At 38.0% G+C, this 27,810-nt stretch overlaps 1 protein-coding gene across 5 annotated transcripts in view; it reads right to left on the bottom strand.

Annotated features, from left to right (window-relative positions):
- The window catches only part of LOC127412420 (adhesion G protein-coupled receptor B3-like), a 252,987-nt gene that overhangs the window by 27,708 nt on the left and 197,469 nt on the right, over positions 1-27,810 (bottom strand). For all 5 annotated transcript variants that reach the window (XM_051648751.1, XM_051648750.1, XM_051648749.1 and 2 more), the window contains 3 exons: positions 23,434-23,560; positions 21,529-21,632; positions 21,314-21,416 (listed from right to left, as the gene is read on the bottom strand). In XM_051648751.1, the coding sequence (XP_051504711.1) occupies positions 21,314-21,416; positions 21,529-21,632; positions 23,434-23,560 (334 nt within the window). The remainder of the gene's footprint in view (positions 1-21,313; positions 21,417-21,528; positions 21,633-23,433; positions 23,561-27,810) is intronic.

The raw sequence follows: 27,810 nt of genomic DNA on the forward strand, positions 1-27,810 counted from the left end.
CTGTATATAATATAGCAAACATGTGAATAAATGGGTTATGTCTGCTGTACAGTTTTTGTTTTATTTATTTCGTTTTTATAGCTGTAAAAAACAAATGAACAAATAATATCAGCAGTCCGGTTTGCCTATGCACTGTTTGACATCTCAGACATTGTGTGTGTGTGTGTGACAAGCACTAATGTAAACAGACTTGGCTGCGTGCATGGATAATTACACTCGATCAGCATCTGTGAGTATATTAATTTTAAACTGTTATCGTGGTGCTTTTGTGATAGTTTGGCTGTCTCTTTCAGAAAACAAATGTATTATATGCCTGAAAAGACTGTTTGAGTTGCTGTTTGTGTTAATGAAAACTGCAGCTGCACCTAATCGGCAGACGTGGCTGCGTGCATTGGATGATCGTGTTTAGATATGATGGCTGTGCATACACAAGCTGTGAACTGTTATCGTGGTACTTTGGTGACAATTTGGCTGTTTGTTACATAAAATAAACATATTATGTGCTTGAAAAAACTCTTTGAGTAGCTGTTTGTTTGACGAATGACAACCGCTACTAATGTAAACAAATAGCAGCACACTTCGGAGGTAGATCGCATTTAATGTACTGACTGCGCGTATAAGAGCTGTAAACTTTTTATTGTGGTACTTTGGTGACGAGTTGGATGTATATAAAATAAACATATTCTGTGGTTTAAAAGACTGTATGAGTAACTGTTTGAGAGGATATAAATTACAGTGTCTGCGTGAAAGCCGATTTGAATCTGACAGCTTGTAACATAACTGGCTGTTACAGAAACACATATGTGTGACGCTACTCTGCGGGGCCCAGTTATTAACCATCACATATGTGTGATGGTATGTATGAAAGTGTTAAAAGGAACTCACAAAATAATAATGGAACAACCACAATCAGAAATCCTAGCACTTCGGTATGTCTTATAACATGGTAATTTACGATGTGAGTTTCAATTAGACAGGAAAATTATCAACCAAATACATGCCTCAGAATTCTGAAGACATAAAAAATTCTGTTATCATTTACTCACCCTCATGTTGTTCCAAACCTACATGACTTTCTTCCATGGAACACAAAAAGGAAACGTAAGGGAGAATGTTAGCCTCAGTCACCATTCACTTGCATTGCATCTTTTTTTTTTTTTTTTCATGCAATGAAAGTGAATGGTAACTGAGAATGAGAACATTCTGCATAACATCTCCTTTTGTGTTCTATTGAAATAACTAAGCCATATGGGTTTGGAACAACATAAGGGTGAGTAAATTATGATTTATTTATTTTTTAAGCAAACTATCCCTTTAGCACAAATTATGTGTTCTCAGTTCTAGCAAGTAATATGTACACATCTGTCATCTGACACATTGCCCAGGTTGCTACTTTATAAATCACTGTTCTCTTAGTATTCAGTTTAAAGGAAAAGTGTTTGTCAATTTGTCTTATTATTCACACGACGTGCAAAACCTGGGCTGTCAGAAGATAGTACTAAAATTCCTCCCAAAACTGAACTACGATGCTGGAAAAAGTACCACCCAAAATAACATTTATAGACGCTAATATCATAAGTTTGCCAGTTCAGTAGGTCAGTTTGCCCATTAAGCTGTCCTTAATTATTTATCATTCAGCTGTTCAAACATGAAACAAGATTGACTCATTTTACCTCAAGGCAAAAGTTATAGATAAAACAAATTAGAGTGTGTTTTATATTGAAAGCTATCTCCACAGATCATCAAAGTGGCTGATGTGTCAGAAACATTCAAATCCTTGACTTTAAGCAGAATAATTTGATCCGTGAGTCATCCGTCACGCTATCTTACTAACACAATCCTTTCATATCAGATTATTCTTAGAGGGAGTCTCAATAATCTTTTTGAAGATGCGATTAAAAAATACTATGAATAAATATAACATAGCACAATCGGAGTCATTTTAAAGGAAATTTATAAAGGAAATTATGTCTTTGCATGGTCTACCACCAATGAGATTTTACCAAGTGTAACAGACATCTGATATTAGAATAAATCTATTCTATTCTATTTTATTCTATTCGATTAGAGTTGAATGATGTTTAGAGTTCATATTAGCCTCCAGAAAGTGGAAAACTGACACTATTCAGATCCACTCTAGTAAATTTCAACATTGCAAAAATCCTTTAATCCTTAAAACAAGATACATTAACCATAGAATTAAAATCTCATGAAATATTAAGACTTTGTTTTTCTAAAAATTGTATCTTGAATATAAGGGAATTTTTCTATTGGGCAATTTCAACATTTGTTTTAGCATAAACCATGCGTTTTACTTCTTATTTTATAACATAATCATTTTTTTTTTTTTGCACTCTGGCAATTTGAATGTGGTCTTTATTACCTCTCACCTACAAATAGTAAACAAGAAAGGCCCCCGTGTTAACCAACAATGGTTGAATTAAGAAGACCTGAAGAGGCTGTTCAAAACCACTTCACGCTCTTTACATTAAACTGTGTTTCTTAAAGTGGAGTTTTCATCACTAAGTGGTCTTGTGTGTTATAGTGTAAAACTTGGTATTGTTAACAATGGTTTGAGACATTACGTTGATACCCAGGCCAATTAAACCAGATTCATTAAGCAACAAATAATAAGAATATTCCCCCTAGTTCCTCAATTTGGATTTATCAGGGATGTTGCCTTCATTACAAAATGCCTCCTTGAGTTGTAGCACAATATCTCGGTTTATTATTTATAACTATTTATTCACACTCTGTCAAGATTATAGCTGGAAACACTTTCCCCTTGCCAATTAATGTTACATATTCTCCACATCTACCCTGAAACAAACAGCACTCTTCAGCTGGCATGCATGGTTGTTGCTGTTTTGACATAAATGCCTTATATTACATTAATATTTATGACAAATGCTGCTGGTTCTCCAAGATCTGAAAATGTTGCCTCATGTTATTCAACAAGTGAGGTCAAATAAAAGCACAAATGCTACACTAGCAAACAATTCATAAAGTATGCCAGCACCAATTCCTACTTAATAAGACACCACAAATAATGAAACAAAGTTTTCTTTTAAAGAAAAAAAAAGTATTTTCTCCGCCATTTCCTACTGTAGATTGAGTATAACTTGTGTGATAGTTTAGAAATAAGAATTCCAAACACACCTCCAAAAGGGAAGTTCATTTTAAATTATGAATGCTTTTCATCATGTCCAAACGCATTGGTTCTTTCCAATCAAAAAAATCCTTGATGTCTGCATTCGGAAAAGTGCTGCAAGCTGTCCTCACATCTTAGTACATGAGAAAATAAACAAGTCAGAGACTGATCAAAAGGAGTAACACATAAATATAGACACAAAATTATAGATATATCTTCAAAGTGAAGATAGGAAACATTTACCTTTGCAAACATGATATATCTTGGTGCAAATATATACTAAAAACCTTGACCATCACTCCTTATAAGTGCAACATGTAATCAAAACTGACCCATTTACTTTCTTAAAGCACATTTCTCAAGATATGCATGATAAATCTGTCCATGCTGTTTCAAATACTAATTAAAAAAGGTTTTTCTTTGTAATCTTTTATCAAAGTGTAATAACTTGCTTAGCCTCTGAAACAATGTTTCTTTTCAGCTAACATCACAAACAACACTTCTTTTACATAACACTTTTAATTAGAGGTGAGGTCTCCCCAATCAGCCAATGGATTATTTAATACACAAAGATCATAATTTTCGCTAGTCTTGCTAGTTTCACATAGTCCACTCATATAGTCTCAAAATTGAGAAAAAAGCTATATTTAAGTGTCACTGTGGCCCCAAACCAATCTTCTTCAACGTATTCGCCTAAATGATCTCAACTCCACTGAGATACCTGAAGGTTGCAGTACCTGAAAAAGTTTTTTCTTCCACTGTCTCTTTCGACATTCATGAGTTTTAATTTGAATTGAAAGTAAAAGTTGTGGGCCTCAAAGCGAATAAAATCTGGTTTATATAATGCAGCCGTTTTATTTTCACTGACAGCTGGTACATACTGGCACTCAGATACTTGACAAAGTACCATTGGATTAAACAGCACCTATTCTTATAGCGAGAGATAAAAGAAAGTTTGACTGAGCTTCATTTAATAATCTTGGAGTCCCATAAGACACCATAGGTTTGCTAATGAAATAACAGCAGATTCTGTTTCTGCATTTCCCTTGCTGTTTCCCCACACACACACACACTAGCAGCGTATGATTAGAAAATTCTCACAGGTCTGATAATTGGTCTGTAGGTCTGAAATGTGAGTACACTGAAAAAAAAAAAAAAAGATTTTGGCCCTAATTAAATTCAACATTATAAAATTTTGCTCATTTAATTCATTTCAATTTTGTTTTTTATTTTAATAAATAATTATAATTGGTTTTTATACATATCACATGTGTTTTGAACCAAGCTATGTGAATTAATTAAAGTCAATCACGGCCCCTAACCACATCCTCCACAGTTATAACAAATGTGTTAAGAATTAATATGTGTTATTAATAAAAATTATATATCCTTTCTTATATGCTGAAATTAGAACTTTCCTGACCCCTGACTTATAAAAAAAAAAAAAATACATCATTTATATTTTAAAAATATATTTATTTTTTCGATTATTTGTCTTCTTTATCTTATGTACACATTTTGGTTGGTTTATATGTTTTTATTTTTTCCTTCACCTGTACTTGTCTTTATGACTCAGTGATTGTATTCATACATTGTTTGATCTTATTGAATATTTATCTAGAAAAAAATCCACAGTTTTAGCACCTTTTGTGGACTTTTCAGATGGTCCTTTACCCACCATAGGCACATTTTCCAACTTCTATCCATGTTAAATTAGCGATCTGGAACGATTTCACTATGACGCATTCTGACCAGCTTAAATACGGGACAAATCGCGTCCTGTATTGATTCGATACGGGACACATAATTTTATCTTTAAATACGGGACGATCCCGTATTTTATGGGATGGGTGGCAACCCTTCCTGTAATTAATGTGCATTAATGAAAATAGCTTTACTGCAAAAACATCCCCTTTTTTCACTAGCTTTAATGGTGTGGTATATTAATATATCTCAAACTAACAATAATAATAATAATTATGTGTGCTCACTTGCTTCTCTCTTTCTTTTAGGGCAGAACAGGGACATTTTGGTAGATTCTAAGCTTTTGGTAAGAGACTTTACAGCTATGCTGACTAATGTTAAAATATTATAGTTCTGTTTTTGTTTTTTTCACACTCATGATCACTTACAGCGCAACTTATTTACTAATTTACATTCAAGTAAGATCTGGATGCTCATTTTTGGCTCTGTAAAATCAGTTTTTTTTTTTTCTTATGTATTTGTCAGTTCAATGTATCAATGTAAAGATTGTGGAATTTAAGTGATAAGGCAATCAGAAATTCTCAAACACTACAAACTTAAGCATGGCCACTTTGGGCATGGTCATCGCTTTAAATGTATTCATCCTGGCTGTCCTTGTGTTTTCAAAACAGGAAACACGAACCTCTCTGAAGATGAGTCCAGGGCTCAAGTCTGACATCTTGGAAAAGCTGGCTGAAGATATTTTCCAGTACACCGCATACCCACAGATAGATGAGTTTGCAAAGGCACTCGTTGAAAATTTTCCATGTTTGAGAGAAAAAGGGTAGATGAAGGGTTATAGTGGGTGGATATTCAGCCTCAAGCACAAAATGCCAAACTACAGGACAAAGATGTGCAACATTGGTTGTCCTGAAGTCACACTTAATTCACTGAAGAACAAGCCCAGGGATGAATGTTTTCCAGCCAAAAATGTGACGGAACCAAAAATAGTAGAAGTTAACTTTTGCCCTGCTAATCCTGCTGGAGAAACAGATGAAAGCCTTGAAAAACTGAGATGTGAGCTACTGATTGATTTCGGACAGAGGAACAGAATATCAGTAATAAAAGAAAAGATGTCCAAAATGTTCTCCTACAGAAGAAAGAATCAGGTACAGAACAGTCCAGTGATTGGGGACTTTAAACTCCAGTGGCCTGCACTATTCCAGGTACAAGAGGTAAGGTCATATTTACTCTTTCCTCATAAACTCTCCTTTTATGTACATACCTGGTGCTACTGTTGATGCTCTCCTCATATCAAGCATTAACATTAGATTAAGTCTTAAAGTGGATGATGGGATGATTGGAGAAGGGTTGGTTTGGGGTTGAGCAGAAAAATCCTTGATATAAGAAGAGAGGAGAGAGAAAGGTGACACACTCATGACTGACCACAATGTGTTATTACTGTCTTTGTCTATATCTATACTTCTATGTATAATAGATTGGTGCTGAATTCCAGCGCATTACTACCATCCCTACTGAAAACACCTTTATGGCACAATTGGACAAATATCTTCCACAACTCACTACTCTCCTCCAGAAAAAAGTTGTTTCTGGACAGAAAATGGGCAATATTTCAGGATTTTACAGGAGGTATGTATACTTGTGCTGAGTATAATTTATTTTTATTTTTTTCAAAATGTACCATTAATCAACACAGTGGTGTCAAATTTATACTTAAGGTAGTTGATATTTAGTGAGTTCTTTACATTTTTCCTTATGCCAGCACCGTGTATGGATTGTATGCTTAAAGGTAAAGTAATATTAAAATCTGTAATATTTACAGTCAAGTGATGTCCATCTTAAGAGAGAAGCTAACATCAAAGCTCTTTGCATCTACATTGGTGAGGATGAGGAATGCCTAGTGAAGGACGATATGGTGAGTCTGTTTCAACTGTGGAATGTATTCAAACTCCGTCGGCGGGCTTTCGAACAATGCTGCCGAGCATTCATCTTGCGAATCTCCGCTCTCTTCTTAACAAAACGGACGAACTACATCTCCTCACCCGCACAAACAAGTACTTTTCAACCTCTGCTGCCTTGTGCTTCACAGAAACCTGGCTGAGTGAAGCCATTCCGGACAGCGCGTTACATCTGCCAGGCTTCCAGCTGTTCAGAGTGGATCGCATCGCGGAGTTAACGGGGAAAATGAGAGGCGGTGGAACATGCTTTTACATCAGTGAAAGTTGGTGTACAGATATAACAATGTTAAAGAGGATGTGCTGTCCTAATTTGGAAGCGCTCTTTATTAACTGTAAGCCTTTCTACTCGCCGCGGGAGTTTTTCTCGTTTATTCTGGTGAGTGTGTATATCGCTCTAAACACGTGTTTGAATGCGGCGCTGCAAAAGCTGGCTGATCAAATCACAGACACGGAACAACAATACCCGGACTCAGTTGTTATTATTCTTGGGGATTTTTACAAAGCAAATCTCACACGTGAACTGCCCAAATACAAACAGCACATTACATGCCCCACCAGAGACAGGAACATACTCGATCACTGCTATACAACAATAAAGGATGCATATTGCTCTGTCCCTAGAGCAGCTTTGGGACTCTCTGATCACTGTCTGGTTCATCTTCTTCCAACCTACAGGCAGAAATTAAAATCAACCAAGCCAGTAGTAAGGACTGTAAAGAGATGGACCAATGAAGCAGAGCGGGAACTACAAGCCTGCTTTGATTGCATGGATCGAAGTGTTTTGAGACTGTAGCCACAGACCTGGACGAGCTCACAGATACTGTTACATCATATATCAGTTTCTGTGACGATATGTGCATTAATACTAGGACTTATTTAAAGTTCAACAACAACAAACCGTTTTCAGCTAACGACCCTGCATCAGTGTGGAGTGGCATGAATTACAGGACTCCTACCCCCAACCCTGTGGTGGACCAACAACTGGCTGATGACCTGAATGTGTTCTACTGCAGATTTGAAAGGCCCAATCTCACACCCCACACCCACTCTGACCTTCACTTCACACAAACACCAACACCTCCTGCAACCCCCCTCCTGCTACTCAACCTGCACTTAAGATCTGTGAAGATGATGTGAGACGCGGCTTTTACAAACAAAAGACGAGGAAAGCTTCAGGCCCAGATGGCGTCTCACCAGCGTGTCTTCGATCCTGTGCTAACCAGCTGGCCCCCATCTTCACACAGACCTTCAATAGATCACTGGAGCACTGTGAAGTCCCATGCTGCTTCAAACGCTCAATAATTATTCCTGTCCCAAAGAAACCAAAAATCACAGGACTTAATGACTACAGACCTGTCACCCTGACGTTTGTGGTCATGAAATCATTTGAGAGACTGGTGTTGGCCCACCTGAAGAACATCACTGGACCCTTTCTAGATCCCCTTAAATTTGCTTATCGAGCAAACAGGTCTGTGGATGATGCAGTCAACATGGGATTGCATCATATCCTGCAATATCTGGACAGACCAGGGACATATGCAAGGATCCTTTTTGTGGACTTCAGTTCGGCTTTCAACACCATCATCCCAGCTATACTCCAGAATAAATTACACCAACTCTCTGTTCCCATGTCTATCTGTCAGTGGATTACCAGCTTTCTGACGGACAGGCAGCAGCTTGTGAGACAGGAGAAACTCACTTCCAGCACCTGTACAATCAGCACTGTGCTCTCCCCACTACTCTTCTCCCTCTACACCAATGACTGCATCGCCAAGGACCCCTCTGTCAAGCTCCTGAAGTTTGTAGACGACACCACTGTTATCGGCCTCATCCGAGATGACGATGAGTCTGCATACAGAAGGGAGGTTGAACAGCTGGCTGTCTGGTGCAGTCAAAACATCCTTGAGCTGAACACGCTCAAAACGGTGGAGATGATTGTGGACTTTAGGAGGAACACCCCAACACTGACCCCCCTCACCATTCTTAACAGCACTGTGGCAGCAGTGGAGTCATTCAGGTTCCTGGGCACTACCATCTCACAGGACCTGAAGTGGGAGACACACATTGACTCCAGAGTGAAAAAGGCCCAGCAGAGGTTGTACTTCTGTCGCCAGCTGAGGAAGTTCAACCTGCCACAGGCGGGTTGAACCACCCCCCCCCCTTCAAGAACTATACACTTCCAGAGTGAGGAAAATGGCTGGAGGCTAATAAAAACATTAGCACTGTACATAACAAATTTGTATTTGCACCGTGCATAACAGATAACAGATTTGTATTAGATTGCATTACGTATGTGTATGTGTGTGTCTGTGTGTGTATGTACGCATGTGTATAACTATTTTTTATTTTTTATTATTATCTATGTCTTGCTGCTGTTTTAGTATTGTTTTTGTATTGTTGTACACTGGAAGCTCCTGTCACCAAGACAAATTCCTTGTATGTGTAAGCATACTTGGCAATAAAGCTGATTCTGATTCTGATTCTGATTAAAGTTATGTTATTGTGTCATTTTTGTGTGTATTTGAAAGGCATTCAATGGCCTCGCATACTGTTAATTAAACACCACTGTAGACATTTAACTAGTAGATTAAGCTAGATAATTTACAAACAGTTGAAATCATAAATTTGAACACTTAATATTTGTAAATAATTTAATTAGAATAAACATGATTAGATACGGGTGGAATTACTGAATTTAATATACTCAAATCAACTCAATTTAACTGAGCTAATGTAAGTAAAAACAATTGACTAAGTTCAACTAAACATATTTATCTAAATTTAGATAATTCAATTTCATGCAAACACTTACCTTAAAAAAATAAAATAAAAAAATAATTCAACTAATAATTTTTTTTTTGTGTACTTTTGCCACATTTTAGCTAAAAATCTCCATTCTTATGAATTTGTTTGTATTGAACAACCATCCATCCATCCTCCAAAGCCTGTTCTTTGCCACCTCAAGATGCTATTGCGCTATAGCAGGGAATTTACATGACTTTTCCAGGTGTTAGTGATTTCTGGATACAGATTTTTAAAAATAATTTTAATTCATGAATCATTTAAAGTGATATGTGAACTGTTTTGATTTTTCATTGAAAAGAACTGTCTCAAAAGAACAATTCACTAACAAATCGTACACACTTTGGTTTGCAAATTGTTGTTTTTTAATCTACACAAGAGCAACTAGCTCATGAAATATTTTACAGCAGAGAAAATCTACAAAAAAATGTATTCATTAGAGAAATTTCTATTAAATTTTTCAATAGAAATGTTCATAATATTTTTAAGCCTGGTTCAAAAGGTAAGCAACATAATTATGCTGCCTCCTAAGTGACCTTGTTTTAACTAGGGATGTGCACAAATAATCAATTAATCAAGTACTCCTTCAGTTAGTAAAAACACTACTCAAATACAGTGGCGATATCTCAGGGCCAGCAAAGCCTTCTCTGCTGGTGTAACATGCCTAATAAACACATATTTTTTCATCCTTTCATTCTCATTGACCTTTTTGCCTATGTATTTTCAATCACTTTCAACTCCTAATTAATCTACAAACAAATAGCAAAAAACAACAAAAGAAAATTATCCAATCAGATTTATTCCTCGATGCTTACAAGCAAAGTGTGACAACTGCTTCACAAATCGCATGCCTGAAGTCATGCTCCTTAGCCGAAGCAGCACGTGAGTCTGAGTTCCACCCTGTCAGACCTTCAGAATTTCTGCAGAATCTCTCAACACTGCAGTGAATAGGCATCTAAAATCAGATGGTCAGATTCATCAGCCAATCAGATTGATTTATTTGTTCTTGTGGGTGTGGTCTTTAGTATATGTCCCAGTCCAGGCCTTCTAGCTGGCCTTGAGTGACACAATCACGCTTTAAGTGATGTACGTAATTTGAAAGCGAAGAGCACAAGATCGCAAGTCGGCTGTCATCACTGCTGGTATTGCCGTTGAGAAAGAGAACCTTATGGATTTAAAAACCTGAGATGTTCTGCATGATCGTGTGACTGATTAATTAAACAGGAAAGAAGAACTGATGTTCACTTCAAGCAAATTGGTAAGTGCTTTTTGCATTGTTAAAGTAACATCAAGAGTTTTCTAAGAGTAAATTAGGCTGCTTGAGCATTCAGTGTCGGATCAGGTTTTGAAAAGTAACCGTGTAACCTGACGAAACAAAATTTATTGCAAACAATATTATTAGAGAGATTTTTCTTGGTATTAGACCTCCTTGATTCTGCCTTTTGTGCGTGGACATGTTTTTAAAATGTCAATTGGTATTTTTAGTTGTCTGCCACATAATGTATGATAGGCATACGGTGTCTTATTCATTGTGAAACTGTGTTTTCTTAGTGGCATGAATCGCACTGAAGGCCTACACTTAAAATACAAGGGCCATGGCTGCTCAAATATTGCAATTTGATTTTCCTTTGTGCCTTTGCTTGCCATGGGCAACATTAAAACTGCTTCTCTCACCTAAATCTTGTCATTAGTTCTCCAAAAAAGAAAATTTGGCCATTATTTAAAGTAATTGTATTGCTTAAGAAGACTTGGAAAGTACATTTCTTGTTGTGAGTGGAAATGTTTTTTTGTTTTTGTTTTTTAATCTAGATCTTGTTGTTTATGCATAGTTCTCATTTTTTCATAAGAAAAACAGGTTCAAAAGTTGAAGGTTAAACTTAAATTCTTATTTCAAGTAATTGATTACTTGTTTTGTTTTATGTGTGTTAGAGTACTCGAGTACAAAATTACTTGAAATGCCCATCATTAGTTTTAACTAAATTCTAAGGCTACATCGCATGGATCCTTCATGGAAAAGGCAATCCCATAAGGCATCAGTGACAAAATAAATCCAAGATGCTGGACAAAGTGAGAGATATGTTGATTATAAATACATTTCTATTTCATTCAACACTGAAATCAGTATCAATAAAAAAAGTTGTAATTAAAAAAATGAAACTATTTTATCCAATATTTTTTTTGTTCTTTGTTTCTTATGCTTATTAGTAAGGATGTGCCCGAAGCTGAATACCTTATTCGGAAAGGCACGAATAATGACTTCAAAATGAATAATGGATTCATCCGAATAATATAAAAAATATCTGTATGACTGATTTTCCAAAAAGCACAAGGATGAAGCGACATTTTAAATAAACATATCCAAAATTACAACAAATTTATGAATCTGTGCAGCCAATATTTCTAATGTGTAAACCTTATGAATGAAAATGCGCACGTTGTGATTTCAAATCGGATGGGCTTGGTCTCGAGTCTGTTAATTGTGCGCATCTGAAGCTTATCAAGTGTAACATTAACTAAGATACGACATCACACTTTCCACTTCTTGAAATGTCTTTGTTAATATATCACACGATTAACACGTGATTCCCATGCATTTATCTATAGCCTAAACCGGAGCGCGATGCTAAATTCCTGACCTGAAGTGATGATTTCAAGTCGGAGCTCATGATCCATAAAATGCGTATTCATCTATTAGGAATATTCTTTCTTATGTAAAACGAAGAAACTGAAACATGCTGTAATGATGGCAGACTGGAGAAGGCAGGATCCAATTACAGCTTTTAATGGAAAAACTCAAAGACACACAAAACACTAGAGAAAGTGCTAAACTTGAACACAAAGCTACATTACAGACTGGATAAACAGAACAAGAACTGACAATGAACAAAGGAAAACAGGGATTTAATACACAGAATAATGAGCAAACAAGGAACACCTGGGACAAATGAACACAAGAACCAATGAACAAAGACAAGGAAAAGAACTTCAAAACCCATAAACAAACAAAAGACACGAAGTGAACAATAAACAAACACAGCGATCCCAGGTGGTCACCAGGGCAATCCTTATAGAGCCCCCCAACTAAGGAATGGCTCTTTTAGCTCCTTAACACATATAAAAACAAAAATAGTTCCTGGAGGATCAGGAGGCGGAAGCTCAAGGAATGGAGTCCCAGGGGGCGGAGCCACAGGAGGCCTAGGTGGAGGAGCCACAGGAGGCGGAGGCTCAGGGGCCAGAACTGCAAGAGGCGGAGGCTCTGGGGCAGAGCCACAAGAGGCTCAGGAGATACAGGAGGCAAGGGCTCAGAGGTTATGGCATCTGGGGATTCAGAGGGCTCAGAGGTCAAGTCAACATGGGACTCAAAGGGTTCAGAGTTCAGAACGGCTGAGGACTCAGAGAACAAGGCACTAGGGGAGTCAAGGGCAGAGCCAGAGAAGACTCGAGGGGCAGGGCCATGGAAGACTCGAGGGGCAGGGCCATGGAAGACTCAGAGGGCAGAGTCACTGGACAGGGGTCAGCAGACTGGGTGGTGGCCGCTGGACAGGTGTCATACTGGAAGTGGGTGGCTGCTGGGCACTGAACAGACTGGTAGCTTGTGTCTGACAGGTGCTGGCTACTGGACTGAGCAACAGACTGGTCGATGGCTGCTGGGGACTGGACAGGCTCATCAACGACCTCCTTGGCCGGGAGCGCAGGCAGCGGCTGGGGAAAGGCCTCCATGGCCATGAGCGCTGGTAGCAGCAGGGGAATGACCTCCTTGACCGTGAGCGCTGGCAGGGGAATGACCTCTGTGGCTGTAAGCGCCGGCAGCGGCATGGGAACGACCTCTGTGGCCGGGAGCACTGGCAGCGACTGGGGAACGGCCTCCATGGCCGTGAGCACTGGCAGCGGCAGGAGAACGACCTCTGTGGCTGGGAGCGCCGGCAGCAACTGGAGAACAGCTGTGAGCACCGGCAGCGGCAGGGGAACAACCTTCGTGGCCATGAGCGATAGCAGCAACTGGGAAGCAGGAGCCCTTCTCCTCCTCCTCTTCCAGACAGCCAGGAGCACTGCTGTTGGAACGGCCTCCATGGCCAAGGATGCTGGCACTGGGACAGACGAGGCTTCAGGCGCTGGCTCTGGGACGGACGAGGCTTCAGGCGCTGGCTCCGGGACGGACGAGGCTTCAGGCGCTGGCTCCGGGACGGACGAGGCTTCAGGCGCTGGCTCCGGGACAGACGAGGCTTCAGGCGCTGGCTCCGGGACGAACGAGGCTTCAGGCGCTGGCTCTGGGACGGACGAGGCTTCAGGCACTGGCTCTGAGACAGACGAGGCTTCAGGCGCTGGCTCTGGGATGGACGAAGCTTCAGGCACTGGCTCTGGGACGGACGAGGCTTCAGGTGCTGGCTTGTTGACCGTGGCAGGTGTGGTCAGTTGGACCACAGAGTTGGGGACCACTGGGACCTCCGTTATGGGAATCTCTGAGAAGGGAGCCTTGAGAGCCGCATGGGGACTGGAGCAGTACCCCACTGTGTAGGGGATAATCTATGTACTGTTCCAAAGTACAGTTAAAGCTGCCTCCTGACATACATGACTTGATGGGCTCGTTGAGCCCAAATCGAAATAGGTCCTTTAACATGAGCTCTCACCAGTTTACACAATCTGCGAGGGCACAAAAAAGCTCAGTGAACTCTTCAATTGTTTCACCCTCCTGCTTCAGAGATGTCAGTTCCACTGCTAGATCAATTTCTTTGGTCAGTTGATCTGTAATGATGGCAGACTGGAGAAGGCAGGATCCAATTGCAGCTTTTAATGGAAAAACTCAAAGACACACAAAACACTTGAGAAAGCACTAAACTTGAACACAAAGCTACAGTACAGACTGGATAAACAGGACAAGAACTGACAATGAACAGAGGAAAACACAGGGATTAAATACACAGAGACTAATGAGCAAACAAGGAACACCTGGGACTAATGAACACAAGAACAAATGAACAAAGACAAGGAAAAAACTACAAAACCCATAATCAAACGAAAGACACAAAGTGAACAATAAACAAACATAGCGACCCCTGGTGGGTCGCCAGGGTAATCCTTACAAATGCTCCGTCTTTTTTTTTCTTCTTCTTCTTTAAACTGTGCTAAATTTGAAAATGTTAAGTGTTCTTGAACTCTGGTAAGGCACTATATAAATTTAACATTATTATTATTATTCTTTAACTAAATAATGGTGTCCTATCGTAAAATTCCTGATAGACTTACAGGACTTTCACCTGTTTGTAGGCTATATTGATTTTATTTTAATTTATTTTAATGTTTGAATTTATATTTATTATTCACTGCAAAATGTGTGCTTGACATTTCACATTTTGCTTGACACCTCTTGCCTCCAGAATAATGTTGTTATACATGCACAGACAAACGAAAATTCTGTTTCATGCAGATATTAATATCTGAAATACCAGGAGAAACCACAACATATTCCACAGTTAATGTAGTCTACAAAGTCAGCTTCATCTGGTAAGAAAAAAAAAGAATAAAATAATATGTTTTAAATAATAACTGTATAATAATAAGAATTATTATTATTATTATTATTATTATTATTATTAGGCTATTATTATGAAAAGGCATCCACAAGGCATATTTTATTAATAGAAACTATAAATGTTTCATTTAGTTTTGATGCACTTCCGGTTTAAGTCTGGCCCACACCTGGCTCTATCCGAATACAGAGACAGATAGAGATAATTTTGTCATATGAACAGATACAGATACAAATACAGATAATGGCCCTGCTGCACACCACTACTTATTAGAGTATCACACCTTTAGCTTAGCAACATGCAACCTTGTGACATCAACCTCAAATAAATTCAGTTTCGAGTCGAGTCTCCAATGCAAAATGCTATTTGAGTGGAGTACAGGGTCGTTACCTAAGTAGAGCATACTAAATGATTCACTTATTAGGGTCCATCTCCATTAGGATGGTGCCTTAGAAGGTAGCTGCCTATGTAGGAAGTAGACAACAAGGCAGTCCACTAGGTTTTGGAACAGAGCCCATGTCTTCCCATCCTGCTTAAGATATTTTTCAAGACAGTTTTCAAGGCAGACAAAGAGAAGATGTCTGCCCTGACCCTTTTTATAAATCCACTGCCTGACAGTCTTAGCCTAGGCCTAATTCATTTAGCTCACTGCTGGCTCCAGGCTGGGGGCAATGGTGAGATCCATATCTGTGCCCTTTTCTCCTACAGTAATAGTTGCTATTTAGTTGTACCTTATGATCACCCAGAGAACAGGAAAGAGAAAATCACATTTTGAATAAGTGACAGAGGGCTGAATTGTTGTCAGCAGTCTTAATCATTTCGTGGGAGTGTAGTTGAAATTCTTTACATCTTTGATGAAATAAATATGTCAGCCCTTTGTTCCATTAAAAAAAAAAAAAATAAATAAAAAAAAAATCATTCTACAATACAGCTTTTGCTTATAATGGTTGTTAACACAGGGTCAGAGTGAACATTTTACTTTTTGACACACCTGTCGATGGCGAGTGAATAGAGAAAATTTGCAGGCCGTTAACATTGCTTTCTGACAATGAAACTGTGTTTTGCATTACTTCAGAATATTTTATATATATTTTTAGAAGTTGTGGTAGATGGTTTAATTTTTAATCGTTCAAGTCACTTCCATCAGCAAGGGCCAGTCTATCATACATTCAATGTGACTTAAACCACGTATTATTTTGCAGTTGCTAATAAAATTACCAGCCCATTGGCGAGAAACTTGCTAACGCATATTTGTACCATTTTTAGAGAAGTTTCTGAAATTCAGTGTCAAAATTTATTTCTCATCCTCACATATTTGCAGTCATTGGGGTTGGGGTGGGGGAGGGAGTGGGGTTGAAACCTCTCTCATGTTGAATGCAAAATGATGTGGTGTGGAATTAAAAAAGGGAGATGACAGAGTGTATGATCAGCAATGACAGGCCTTCAGATCAGCTCAACGTTTGGAGAGGCTGCAGGCTGAGAGCTCTCCCTCGCATGGCCATCACGTCACATGTGTGACCTTCAGCTGGAGGCCAAAACCTATAACCTCTGTTCCACTGTGACCCGTATTCATCGTATCTGCTCCAACAGTGATGAAGCAGGAATTATACTAAATTGTCACTTTAGAGCACAAACGTGGCAAAAGAATTGAGTGGCAAGACAGTGATACAGCGTAGAATAACATTTTATTGCCATGGTAACACTGATGCACTGACCATTTCAAATGCTGAACTGATGTCTTAGATGTGGACAGAACAGAGCTCCAGATGTAATTATGGTCCATTAGCGTACTGTACCTGGTCTAGTGCTGTCATCGAGACCTATACATTCTTCCAAGCTTAAATATGTACTTTAATGTAAATGGCATGATTAATGGTTTAAAAAAGAAGACATAAGTGCTTTTCCAAAACCTAGTGAGGTTTCTACCAAGACAGCATTTTAAGGCATTGTAAGCAAGCTCCCAACACGAAGGATGTTCCAAAATGTAAAACTAGAAAAATTCTTTCGCCTACTAAGATTGCTCATTTTGGCCAAATTCTATGGTACCATTATATTGATCAAAAAATACATTTAATTCAATACTGAAAAATACCAATGTGCCTTTTTGCAAAGCCCACACAGATAATCAATCATCTTAACCAATCATAGCAGATTGCAATATTTTTTTTTTAAATTAGAAATACCTACGTTTACGTTAATAAAAATTCCAAAGGGGAATTTTTTACTATTGTGAGTATCTAAAATATTTAGAAATTAAACATCTTTTTCCTGCATGCTATCTAAGCTTGCAAAATTCCTTATATTTATTTAAATGTGCAATGTTCAGGCTTATGACAAATATGTGTCTGAAGTGGGGTTGTTGTTTAAATAATTATAAGAAATAAGCTACTGTCATGTGTGAAACTTGTTTTCTCCTTTCCGTGTCGTTCTCTGTGTCCTACACAACTGCTTATAACCATTAAATTGTGTTTATTTGTTGTCTAAAATATCTTTGAGTAAATATACATATTTCTTAAGAGGTTCTTGTTTAAATTTTGCAATGCATTATTATGTATGTGCTTGGGAGTATTCAATAAAAAAATAATTAATAATAAATAAAAAAAAAAAAAAAAATATATATATATATATATATATATATATATATATATATATATATATATATATATATATATATATATATTCACGTGTGAGTTTTATATTCATTTCATTTGTCAATGACATGACTTTGGCTTATTATAATTTTGCCAATGTATAAAAGTGAACAAGCCAGTTAAAGTCTGTCCCAAATGGTTGCTTTTATACCCATATACTGTTATGGACTTGCTGACTAGCATCACATAGGTTTGCATTTGGAGGAGACCCTCAAGGGCTGAGTGGAGCATTTGGGACAGGGCCAGCAAGGCAGCACACTAGGTTCTGGAACAGAGCTATATAGTCAGCCTTATCTTTTCATCAATTCACTGTAACGGGCAGAAATGTAAACTCAAGTCTGAGGCTTGGACTTGAGTCACACTGAAGTCCTATAAAAATTGACTTCAGACTCAACTTAGACTTGTAAGTAATTGCCTTGAGACTTGCGCACTCTCTGTCACTCTTTTTTTCCTTTTGTACTTCCTTTTAGATAATTACGAGTTAATGATCAAGAAAATTCCTAGAAATACATTTATAAAAATTTTTAAAATTATTTATATGAAAAATATGTCCTGCAACAGGGTTAATAAAACTAACATGCAAACAAAAGGGATTTAAGATTTGACAGGACATATTATTAACCTTTGTATTTAACTTCCTTCTACCCCAGAGCGCTCAATACAATTAGTATAATTGTAAAAAGCATGTGGCTTGATGCCCTGAGAAAAAAAACTGTATTGAAATGTCTGACTGTGTGCCTGAGTAATGTATTATTCCTGCAACATGTTGACTCACTCAGAAGCCCTATCTGTGTGGGCAGCGTAGGAATAACGCTCTTCTCTGTGTAAACCCTCTTCTGATGATAACCAAAAACCACCAGCTGTGCTAGTCCTGACAAGCTTGTAAGCAGTGAGAAATAAACCCCTTTTTTGTTTACTCAAATGAGGGCAAATGACTGTTAAATGTAAGTGACTGAATTACTAATCTTTGTTCTTTGTCATTTATAAAATGAGGTTTTTTCCATATCTAATCATCTCTGATCTTTAATTTGAAATAGTGAATGTGACAAAATTTCACTCACAATACATTTCTAAATATCTAAAATACCATAATTACATCATGAATGATTTTACAACTTCTCCACACTGTGAGCAAAAGAAACTATTTCATTACTATAGTGTTCTACTACTGCCTATCTGGTCCTTTTTAAATCGAAATCAAAACATTTAAAAAGCTTAAAAAATTTTTCACTCTACCTTCACCCTGAACTTTAGATGTTCCATTCACAATGGTAACAAATGTTCACATTCACGTGGGCTCCGGATATTGCAGAGAGACTGTTATATAACTGGACCGTTTGGGTTGTGAACACTAAGGAACTTTTGCTTAAAGTTTACTCAAGTGCTTTAAAATCGATATGCAGCACACTGCCAACCATTCCACTTCCTGTCGCTCAGTAGTCAACTCTTTCCAATGACAAAATAAACAAGGAAAAACTTCACTGCACAGTGTGAATATTGGGACAGCCCTTCATAATTCAGAAATGTCCTTGACACTTATAGCAGATGTTGAGTGCTGCCATTTTAGCAGCTTGCTTGAAAGTCCTTTCTGAGAATAAAATTGACAATGTTCATTTTCTACTCCCCTGATGTGTTAATTGAGCGCTATCTTCACTCATCCAATCAAAAAGGAGCAAAACCTGTTTGATTATGTCATCATAACTCACCTCACCAAGACTAGCATGTTACAAAGTAAATCATTCAAAATGATGAAATCACAAACTCATTTGCAGATGCACAACAGTTCTGGCCACACGTCTATTCCATTTATGGTTTACCCGGACACAACCTTACATGTCTGATCCACATCATACACTGGCTGTTTTCGTCTAGGTTGTGTTTGCATTGTATAATTCAGAACGCAGCCTGCTGGATTCAGGTAAATGCATTTAGCAGCTCTGAACATAGAGGCATCATCATCATTTCTCTTTGGCATTGGACACAGAGCGATGTTCTCATTCGCTAAAAATAACTACCAAGGCTGACTGAGTACTGAATCAAGACTCGAAAATATAATCTAGAAACAGTGGATTGCTAAACGATGCTGAGAATGCTCAGAAGCTCACAGGATGTCTTATAATTATGTCTTACATTTACCATTATAAAACACTCACCATGATCAGAAGTTGGGGGTCTAATTTGAATGTGAATATTAATACAAACTTAAAAACATGTACATAAATGGATTACCATAAGAAAAGATCCCAATTCAGCCATAACCGTTTTTACAAAAATAACATTAAGAGCATTTAGCACAATGCGTAGCACACAACACAAACACATCTGGATAGGTAGGTAGATCACTTCAGAGAAAATTAGGCCAGCCAGCTTGACTTTTAGTGAATCACAATGCCTCATAGCTTAGGAATTAAAATGGACTAGGGGGGCTGGAATGCTTGTGTTTCTGGAAGTACATTCGACAAACAGAAAAAAAGAGAGATCTTCGTCAGGGTTTCATGTGCAGTATAAACCCTGAGATGACAAGATGGAAATAATGCCACAGCAAAGTAGGTGTCTCCAAGCAAGACAAGCCTACAAGATCAGCCCACACACAAACCAAGCCTAGAAATACATACAAGAATCCAAAGTGGACTTAAAGGGACAGTTCACCCAAAAATGAAAATTCTCTCATCATTTACTCAATCTCATGCCATCCCAGATGTGTATGACTTTCTTTCTTCTGCTGAACACAAAAGATGATTTTTAGAAGAATGTTTCAGCTCTATAGGTCCATACAATTCAACTTAATGGGTACCAAAAGCTCCAAAGCTTTTGAAGCACCAAAATGGACATAAAGGCAGCATTAAACAATCAATAAGACTCAAGTGGTGTGGCAGGGTGGAGGGCGGGGCCGGGCCGTGATGCTGCATACCCGGCCCCTAATCAGGCTGATCAAGCCCGAGAGGGATAAAGGCGACCGGAGGTGGCAGCTCGTGAGAGAGAGAATTACAGGCAGCTGCCCTGTATGTGTTTATGTTTGTGTCTTTTTGTTTAAGATAATCATTGAATTATTATTTATGTTGTTAAGCCGGTTCTTGCCTCCTCCTTACCCTTTTACCTTGTTACAAGTGGTTAAATCCATGTCTTATGAAGCGATATGATAAGTGTGGGAGAGAAACTAATTAATATTTAAGTCCTTTTTTGCTATAAATTCTTCCCCCTGCCTAGTAGGTGGTGCCATGCATGAAGAATTACACCCATTCACTTGCATTGTGAGGACCTACAGATCTGAAATGTTCTTCTAAAAATATTTGTTTGTGTTCAACAGAAGAAAGTCATACACATCTGGTATGGCATGAGGGTGAGTAAATGATGAGAGAATTTTCATTTTTGGGTGAACTATCCCTTTAATATGAGCAAATCCCATGAAATCAATGTTCAGATTCTCAGTTGCTGCTTGGAGGGCTTAATCTTCGAATCTTAATGTGGCATTATTACAACAGAGATATAAAAGTGATTTTTTTAAATAGACATATTTACCGCATTATGTGTCTGCGTCTGTCCAACTAGGATCAGAATGTTGGAGCAGATGATCGAAAGACAGAAATTGATCAGAATAATTGATCTCTCCGACCTGATGTACCTGCAAATAAAATATTTTATCAAGTATATATTAGGAACAATTGTATTTTCCCAGTAGTTCTCCAACCTCAGTTATTTGTAATATCCTTTATACCTAATACCTATGCACTTACCTCCATAGAACACCATACACCACAGCTAGTGTGATCAAGGCCAGGCAGGAAAGACCACAGCCTACTATTAATGTCACAGATGGAACCCCTGAGTACTCCATAGCCTGTGAATGACACACAAGATCTTCAGTGAGCAATTTTCAGGCCCTTGTACCACTAATAAAAGCCCATTCCAGTGCCTGGTAATAAAGCACATTACAGGATGGACACTTACTGCAGCAGGGCCATTTATACTGCCCAAATTTAGAAGATTAAAGCACAAGCTTTTTTTGTCCTGCAACATTCAATCTTCCCTTCACATTAATAAAATGTGTTTAGCCTCCATACAAATGCACGGTGCTCATTATCAACAGTTATGTGCTTAATGTAACAAAGCACTGATAATTAACCACAACAGATAACTATCTAGTTTGTTTTAATTATTGTAGGAAGGTAGCTCAGCGAGTATTGACACTGACTTCCAGCCCTGGAGTCGTGAGTTCGAATCCAGGGCATGCTGAGTGATTCCAGCCAGGTCTCCTAAGCAACCAAATTGGCCCAGTGGCTAGGGAGGGTAGAATCACATGGGGTAACCTTCTCGTGGTCGCTATCATGTGGTTTGCTCTCGGTGGGGCGTGTGGTGAGTTGTGCGTGGATGCCGCGGAGAATAGCATGCAGCCTCCACACGCGCTGTCTTCGCGGTAATGTGCTCAACAAGCCACATGATAAGATGCATGGGTTGACGGTTTCAGATGCGGAGGCAACTGAGATTCATCCTCCGCCACCCGGATTGAGGTGAGTCACTACGCCACCACGAGGACTTAGAGCGCATTGGGAATTGGGTATTCCAAATTGGGAGAAAAATAATTATTGTAGGACCATCAGTGGACCATCATTTTGGATGAGTATTTGTCCAATTAGGGATGTTCAGTAATTGGATTAATAATCAGTATGTTAGAGTGTTTACGCAAACCATTCCGACAGAGAGATGAAATGAGCATTTCAGTGTAACCACACATAACACATATCATGATTTGATAAATTTGACCATCTACCATCTTCATTTGTCACTTGTATTGGATGCACAGGCCTCGACTAAACCTTCACGATGCACACCGTCTCTCTCTCCTATTCCATTTATTTATGCCTTTTCCCCAGAATTCCATATGATAACTGCCCCTCCCCCCCCCCCCTCTCAATCCAGCTCCCAGGAGCCACAAGTCATTGTGACATATCAGCTGTGCATTGCAATCATAGGAGTTATCAAACTTTGCCCCTGCTGCATAACCAAGATGAAGACAACACTATAATTTTCACGGGGGAGCCATTTATTCAATATCTGGTCACATGGGTAAAGAAAAAATGGCTGCCTCTTATTCTGTAAAGTAAAACAGAGCCATACAATATAGCTGTCTATTCTTATGGAGCACATAACCTGTTTCTGAACCTATTAAGTATAATTGGTGAAAAGGCCACAGCTGATGTAATAATATGTCAAGTGGGATATCCAAAGCTTCAAGCAATGTATAAAAAGGGTAAAACCGAGATTACGACTGTCTATCTCATAGCCTACTGTTATCTTCATGTACATCATTCTGTAAATGGAAGACTTTTAAAAGAGAATGTACAATCTATAGTCCAGAATATCAGCATCATTTCCCACCACTAGCCTAATTATTATTGTATCAATGCAAATAGCAAATATTAAGTCTATTCATAAATATTTGATGGCAAATAGTAAAACACAGGCGATTAAGTGCGTACACACACACGCAGACACAAGCTTTGCCAAATGAGCGCAGGTAGATCTGTATCATAACCTGTTAAGACATTATTAAAGCTTTTACAGTCATTTGAATACCAGCGACACTTTGATCAATACAGCAGCTTATCAGATAGGGAGGAGAAGACAATGCCAGTACTTACTATTTCTCTGGGTTGTTGAGCCAAAATGGCGAAGGTAGATACCCGATCACATAAGCATTTGGTGTGGGATGCATCGGTGAGCACAGTTCTGCATCCTCTCGAGCTCCAGCTGCCCCACGAATCGTTCCTACACAACACAGACAAGATTAATTCGGACCGCAGCTCGCTTTAACAAGTTTTTTATTTCGTGTAGATCCTCCACTCTAAATCCTTAACAATGCGCTCAACCTCAGTCTAAATCTCATTCACTTCTTACTCAAGCGACAAGAAAGTACACGCGACGCGTTTCAGTGCGGATCGCCCGACTGAGGCGCGAAGCTCTGTGGAGCTTTCCAGCGCTGTGGTGCTGAACGACTCACTGCTCACACATTCACTCACACCACACAAGAAAATAATGAGCCTTTACCGAATCTGTGGCTGTTTTTTTTTTTTTTTTTTTCTCTCGTTCTGCTTCGGGTTTCGTTTATCTCTCTCTATCAGTGTATATTTCCTCTCGCTTTTCTAATTAGCGGCTTTTGGAAGCTTTCCTGAGGGTACAATTCAGGCTAGAAACGGCGGACAGCATCCGATTGATACTCTTTCGCCACCCGCCTAGCGCTCGAACGGAGGGGGGGAGATGCCTCAGAAATAACTCCCTTCTCTTGTTCGTTCATCCCAATTGCAGCGTTTATCGCTGGATATCTTTAGTTTAACCTTTTCTACATTTTTAAATGTTGCAGTATTCTTTTCCTAGACGCAAACGTCGCGAAAAATTCGAGCGGAAGCGTTCTAACCACCCCGTGAAAGCAGGCTGGATGGTAGCAGCCAATTTCTCCTTCTCTGGCGAGCAAACTGATAGAATAGACATTTCACCTGTTTGTTACTGCTTACACATCTCGGTTGATATTGCAGTAGTTACATCAAAAGGTCGGATCAGCTCAACAGACAACACTTAGACTATTTTAACAATTGAGTATTTTATAGGAGAAAATAGGTAAATATATAAGCTGATAAACGTGGTCCAGGTTCTTGTTTACTCCGCTTAACTGATCAATGTTTGACATTGTGTTGTGTAAAATATTAATATCAGAAGCTGTGGTATTACAAAATGCCTCTAGTTTACACATGCTAAGTCAACACTGCTAAAGCAGAAACCTTTTTTTTTTTTTTTTTTTTTTTTTTTTATACCTGTGATGATTAAAAGTAGCATTTAATTACAGTGCCTCCAAAAGATGCATAACAAATACAGCCTTTTTCTGGAGGCTGTATGACATGCAACCCTTCATAACCCTTCCCACAGGAAAACTGTCTGCACATCTCCATAATTAAACTGCAGCAACCCTCTCTTTCAAGCTTTTAATTAAGCTTTAAAATGCACTCTTTTTCATATACATGGGTTAGACTTTGTAATAACTTTCATTAGCAAGTCAGTGAAAGATATTATGTAATAACAAATCAGCAGTTCACGTACATTCAAATAGATAGATACACAGATACACTAGACAGACAGACAATAGATAGATAGATAGACAGACAGACAGACAGACAGATAGATAGACCAGACAGACAGAAAGACAGACAGACAGACAGACAGATAGATAGAGACATTCCTAAATACATTACAATGTACATTATTAACATTATAATGTAAATTATTTTTGTAATAACTTTGTAATAACATTAATTACCAAGTTAGTGACAGACATTATGTAATAATGGATCAGTTGTTCACGTACATTCAAATAGATAGATACACAGATACACAAGACAGACAGACAGACAGACAGACAGACAGACAGATAGATAAATAGATCAAGACATTTCTATGTACAGTATACATTACAATGTAAATTATGAACACTATAATGTCAATTATTTTGTAATAATTTTGTAATGACATTCATTAGCAAGTTAGTGACAGATATTATGTAATAACGGATCAGTAGTTCACGTACATTCAATTAGATAGATACACAGATAAACAAGACAGACAGACAGACAGACAGATAGATAGATAGATAGGTTTGGGAATGGGAGTACTCACCAAACCAAAGAAATAACAATAATAACCTTTTCAGGCAATAAACTGTCCTTAGGGTATGGTAAAATAACTTCTTTGCAAGATTGTTCAATTTTAGCTGCATCATTTATTCAATTGGCCTGCAGTGCTCTATAATACAGCAAACAGAAAATAGGAAAAAAGCATGTATTTGCTCCATAGACTAAACATGAGAAAAATGGCGCCATCTGGTGGAAAATATAAAAATAAATACATTTTGAAGCCAGGGCTCCGGAATGAATGCATAATATCATAGAATTCATGATTTTACGCTTTAATGGAACTAGGATCAAATATTGTTTTAATGAGTTTCAATGGGGACATTTTTGTCCTGAAGGTCCTGAGTGTAACTATTTTGTGTACACGGTGTATTATAGATGTATTTTAAGAACAGAGGTTGAAATATCAAAATTCCCCCCAAAATACACACCTTTTGGCAAAATTTATGCCGTTGGCATTAACACAGCCAAAATGATTGAAAAAATGAAAAAGACAAAAATGTCCCGAAGGTCGCACAAGGGTTAAGTAAGTGTGATGATTAACCAGTTGAATATAACTGGTGTATAAAAAAGTAGCATTTAATTACAGTGCCTCCAAATGATGTATAAAAAATACAGCCTTTTTCTGGAGGCTGTATGACATGCAAACCTTCATAACCCTTCCCACAGGAAAACTGTTGCACATTTCCATAAGTAAACTGCAGCAATGCTCAGTTTGAAAAAATTTAATTATGCTTTAAAATGCACTCTTTTTCACATACATGGGTTAGACTTTGTAATAGCTTTCATAAGCAAATCAGTGAAAGATATTATGTAATAACAAATCAGTAGTTCATGTACATTCAAATAGATAGATACACAGATACACTAGACAGTTAGATACACCAGACAGACAGACAGACAGACAGACAGATAGATAGATAGATAGATAGATAGATAGATAGATAAAAACCTTTCTAAATACATTACAATGCACATTATGAACACTATAATGTAAATTATTTTGTAATAACTTTGTAATAACATTAATTAGCAAGTTAGTAACATATTATGTAATAACAGATCAGTTGTTCACGTACATTCAAATAGATAGATACACACGACAGACAGGCAGACAGACAGGCAGACAGGCAGGCAGACAGACAGATAGATAGATAGATCCCTGTCTCGTCTAACCATATTGACTGCAAGCTGACAGCAAAAAACTCTTGGCGTTTATTGGGATGTCGTGGGATGGATTGCTGTAGGTTACTGTGTCAGCAAACCCAGCTGATGTGATGCACTCAATATGTGGTCAATTCATCCAATCATTGAATGTATGAGTCACTATAACAGAAGCTACGCCACCTTATCATAATTTTCAAAACAGTAATATCATGCATGCTTGATGGTAAATGGCATCTTTAAATTAGAAGGACATTAATTCTGTAAAAGAATGGTGATTGCATTTTGGAAACATACTGTAATGAAATCAATGAAGATTCATTGCTCTGGTAATTCCAGTTTAGTTATGTGAGTTGGATGAGAAAAGAATTTATTTTCAGTTTACTTGCATCTACTCTCTCGTTACTCACTTGGCTTTTCTGGTCTGGGAGAGTACTGAAAGATATGCCGTCTGTGGAGGAGTCTGTGGGTGTATGAATTATGCTGGGCTCAAGATAGACTCGGTTTCTAGGTGATTGTACATGGAGGAACTAATGACTGGAGTCTTAATATCCGAGCCGATGCACTGTCCATGGTGCTGAACCACTTAAAGGGATAGTTCACCCAAAAATGAAAATTCTGTCATCATTTACTCACCCTCATATTGTTCCAAATCTGTAAGACTATCTTTCTTATGTGGAACACAAATGAAAATGTTAAGCAGAATAAAAGTCTCAGTCACCATTCCCTTTACATTGCATGGATAAAATATACAATGAAAGTGAATGGTGACTGACATTAACCTACTGCCTAACATCTACTTTTGTGTTCCACGGAAGAAAGTAAGTCATACATGTTTGGAAAAATATGAATGTGAATAATTGATTTCAGAATTTGTATTTTTGGTGAGCTATCCCTTTAAGGGTCGCAGAATAACATTCTGATTTAACCAGAATTGACCACAATTCTGACATTTGAGGACTCAGGTGGTGTAGTTATTAATTACACTTTTGGCAAAAAAAAATCCAATTATTATATTTAATACAAAAAATAATTTACATTTTTTATTATTTTGATGTTAAGATGCCAGGTAACGGGCACTAATTCACTATAGAGCACAAATAGAACATTGTTACAAAAATGCATATTATTGAATAAAAAGAGAATGACACTTTATTTGAAGGTAACTAAATTTAT

The sequence above is a fragment of the Myxocyprinus asiaticus genome, chromosome 21, assembly GCF_019703515.2.
Source record: "Myxocyprinus asiaticus isolate MX2 ecotype Aquarium Trade chromosome 21, UBuf_Myxa_2, whole genome shotgun sequence".
Lineage (NCBI taxonomy): Eukaryota > Metazoa > Chordata > Actinopteri > Cypriniformes > Catostomidae > Myxocyprinus > Myxocyprinus asiaticus.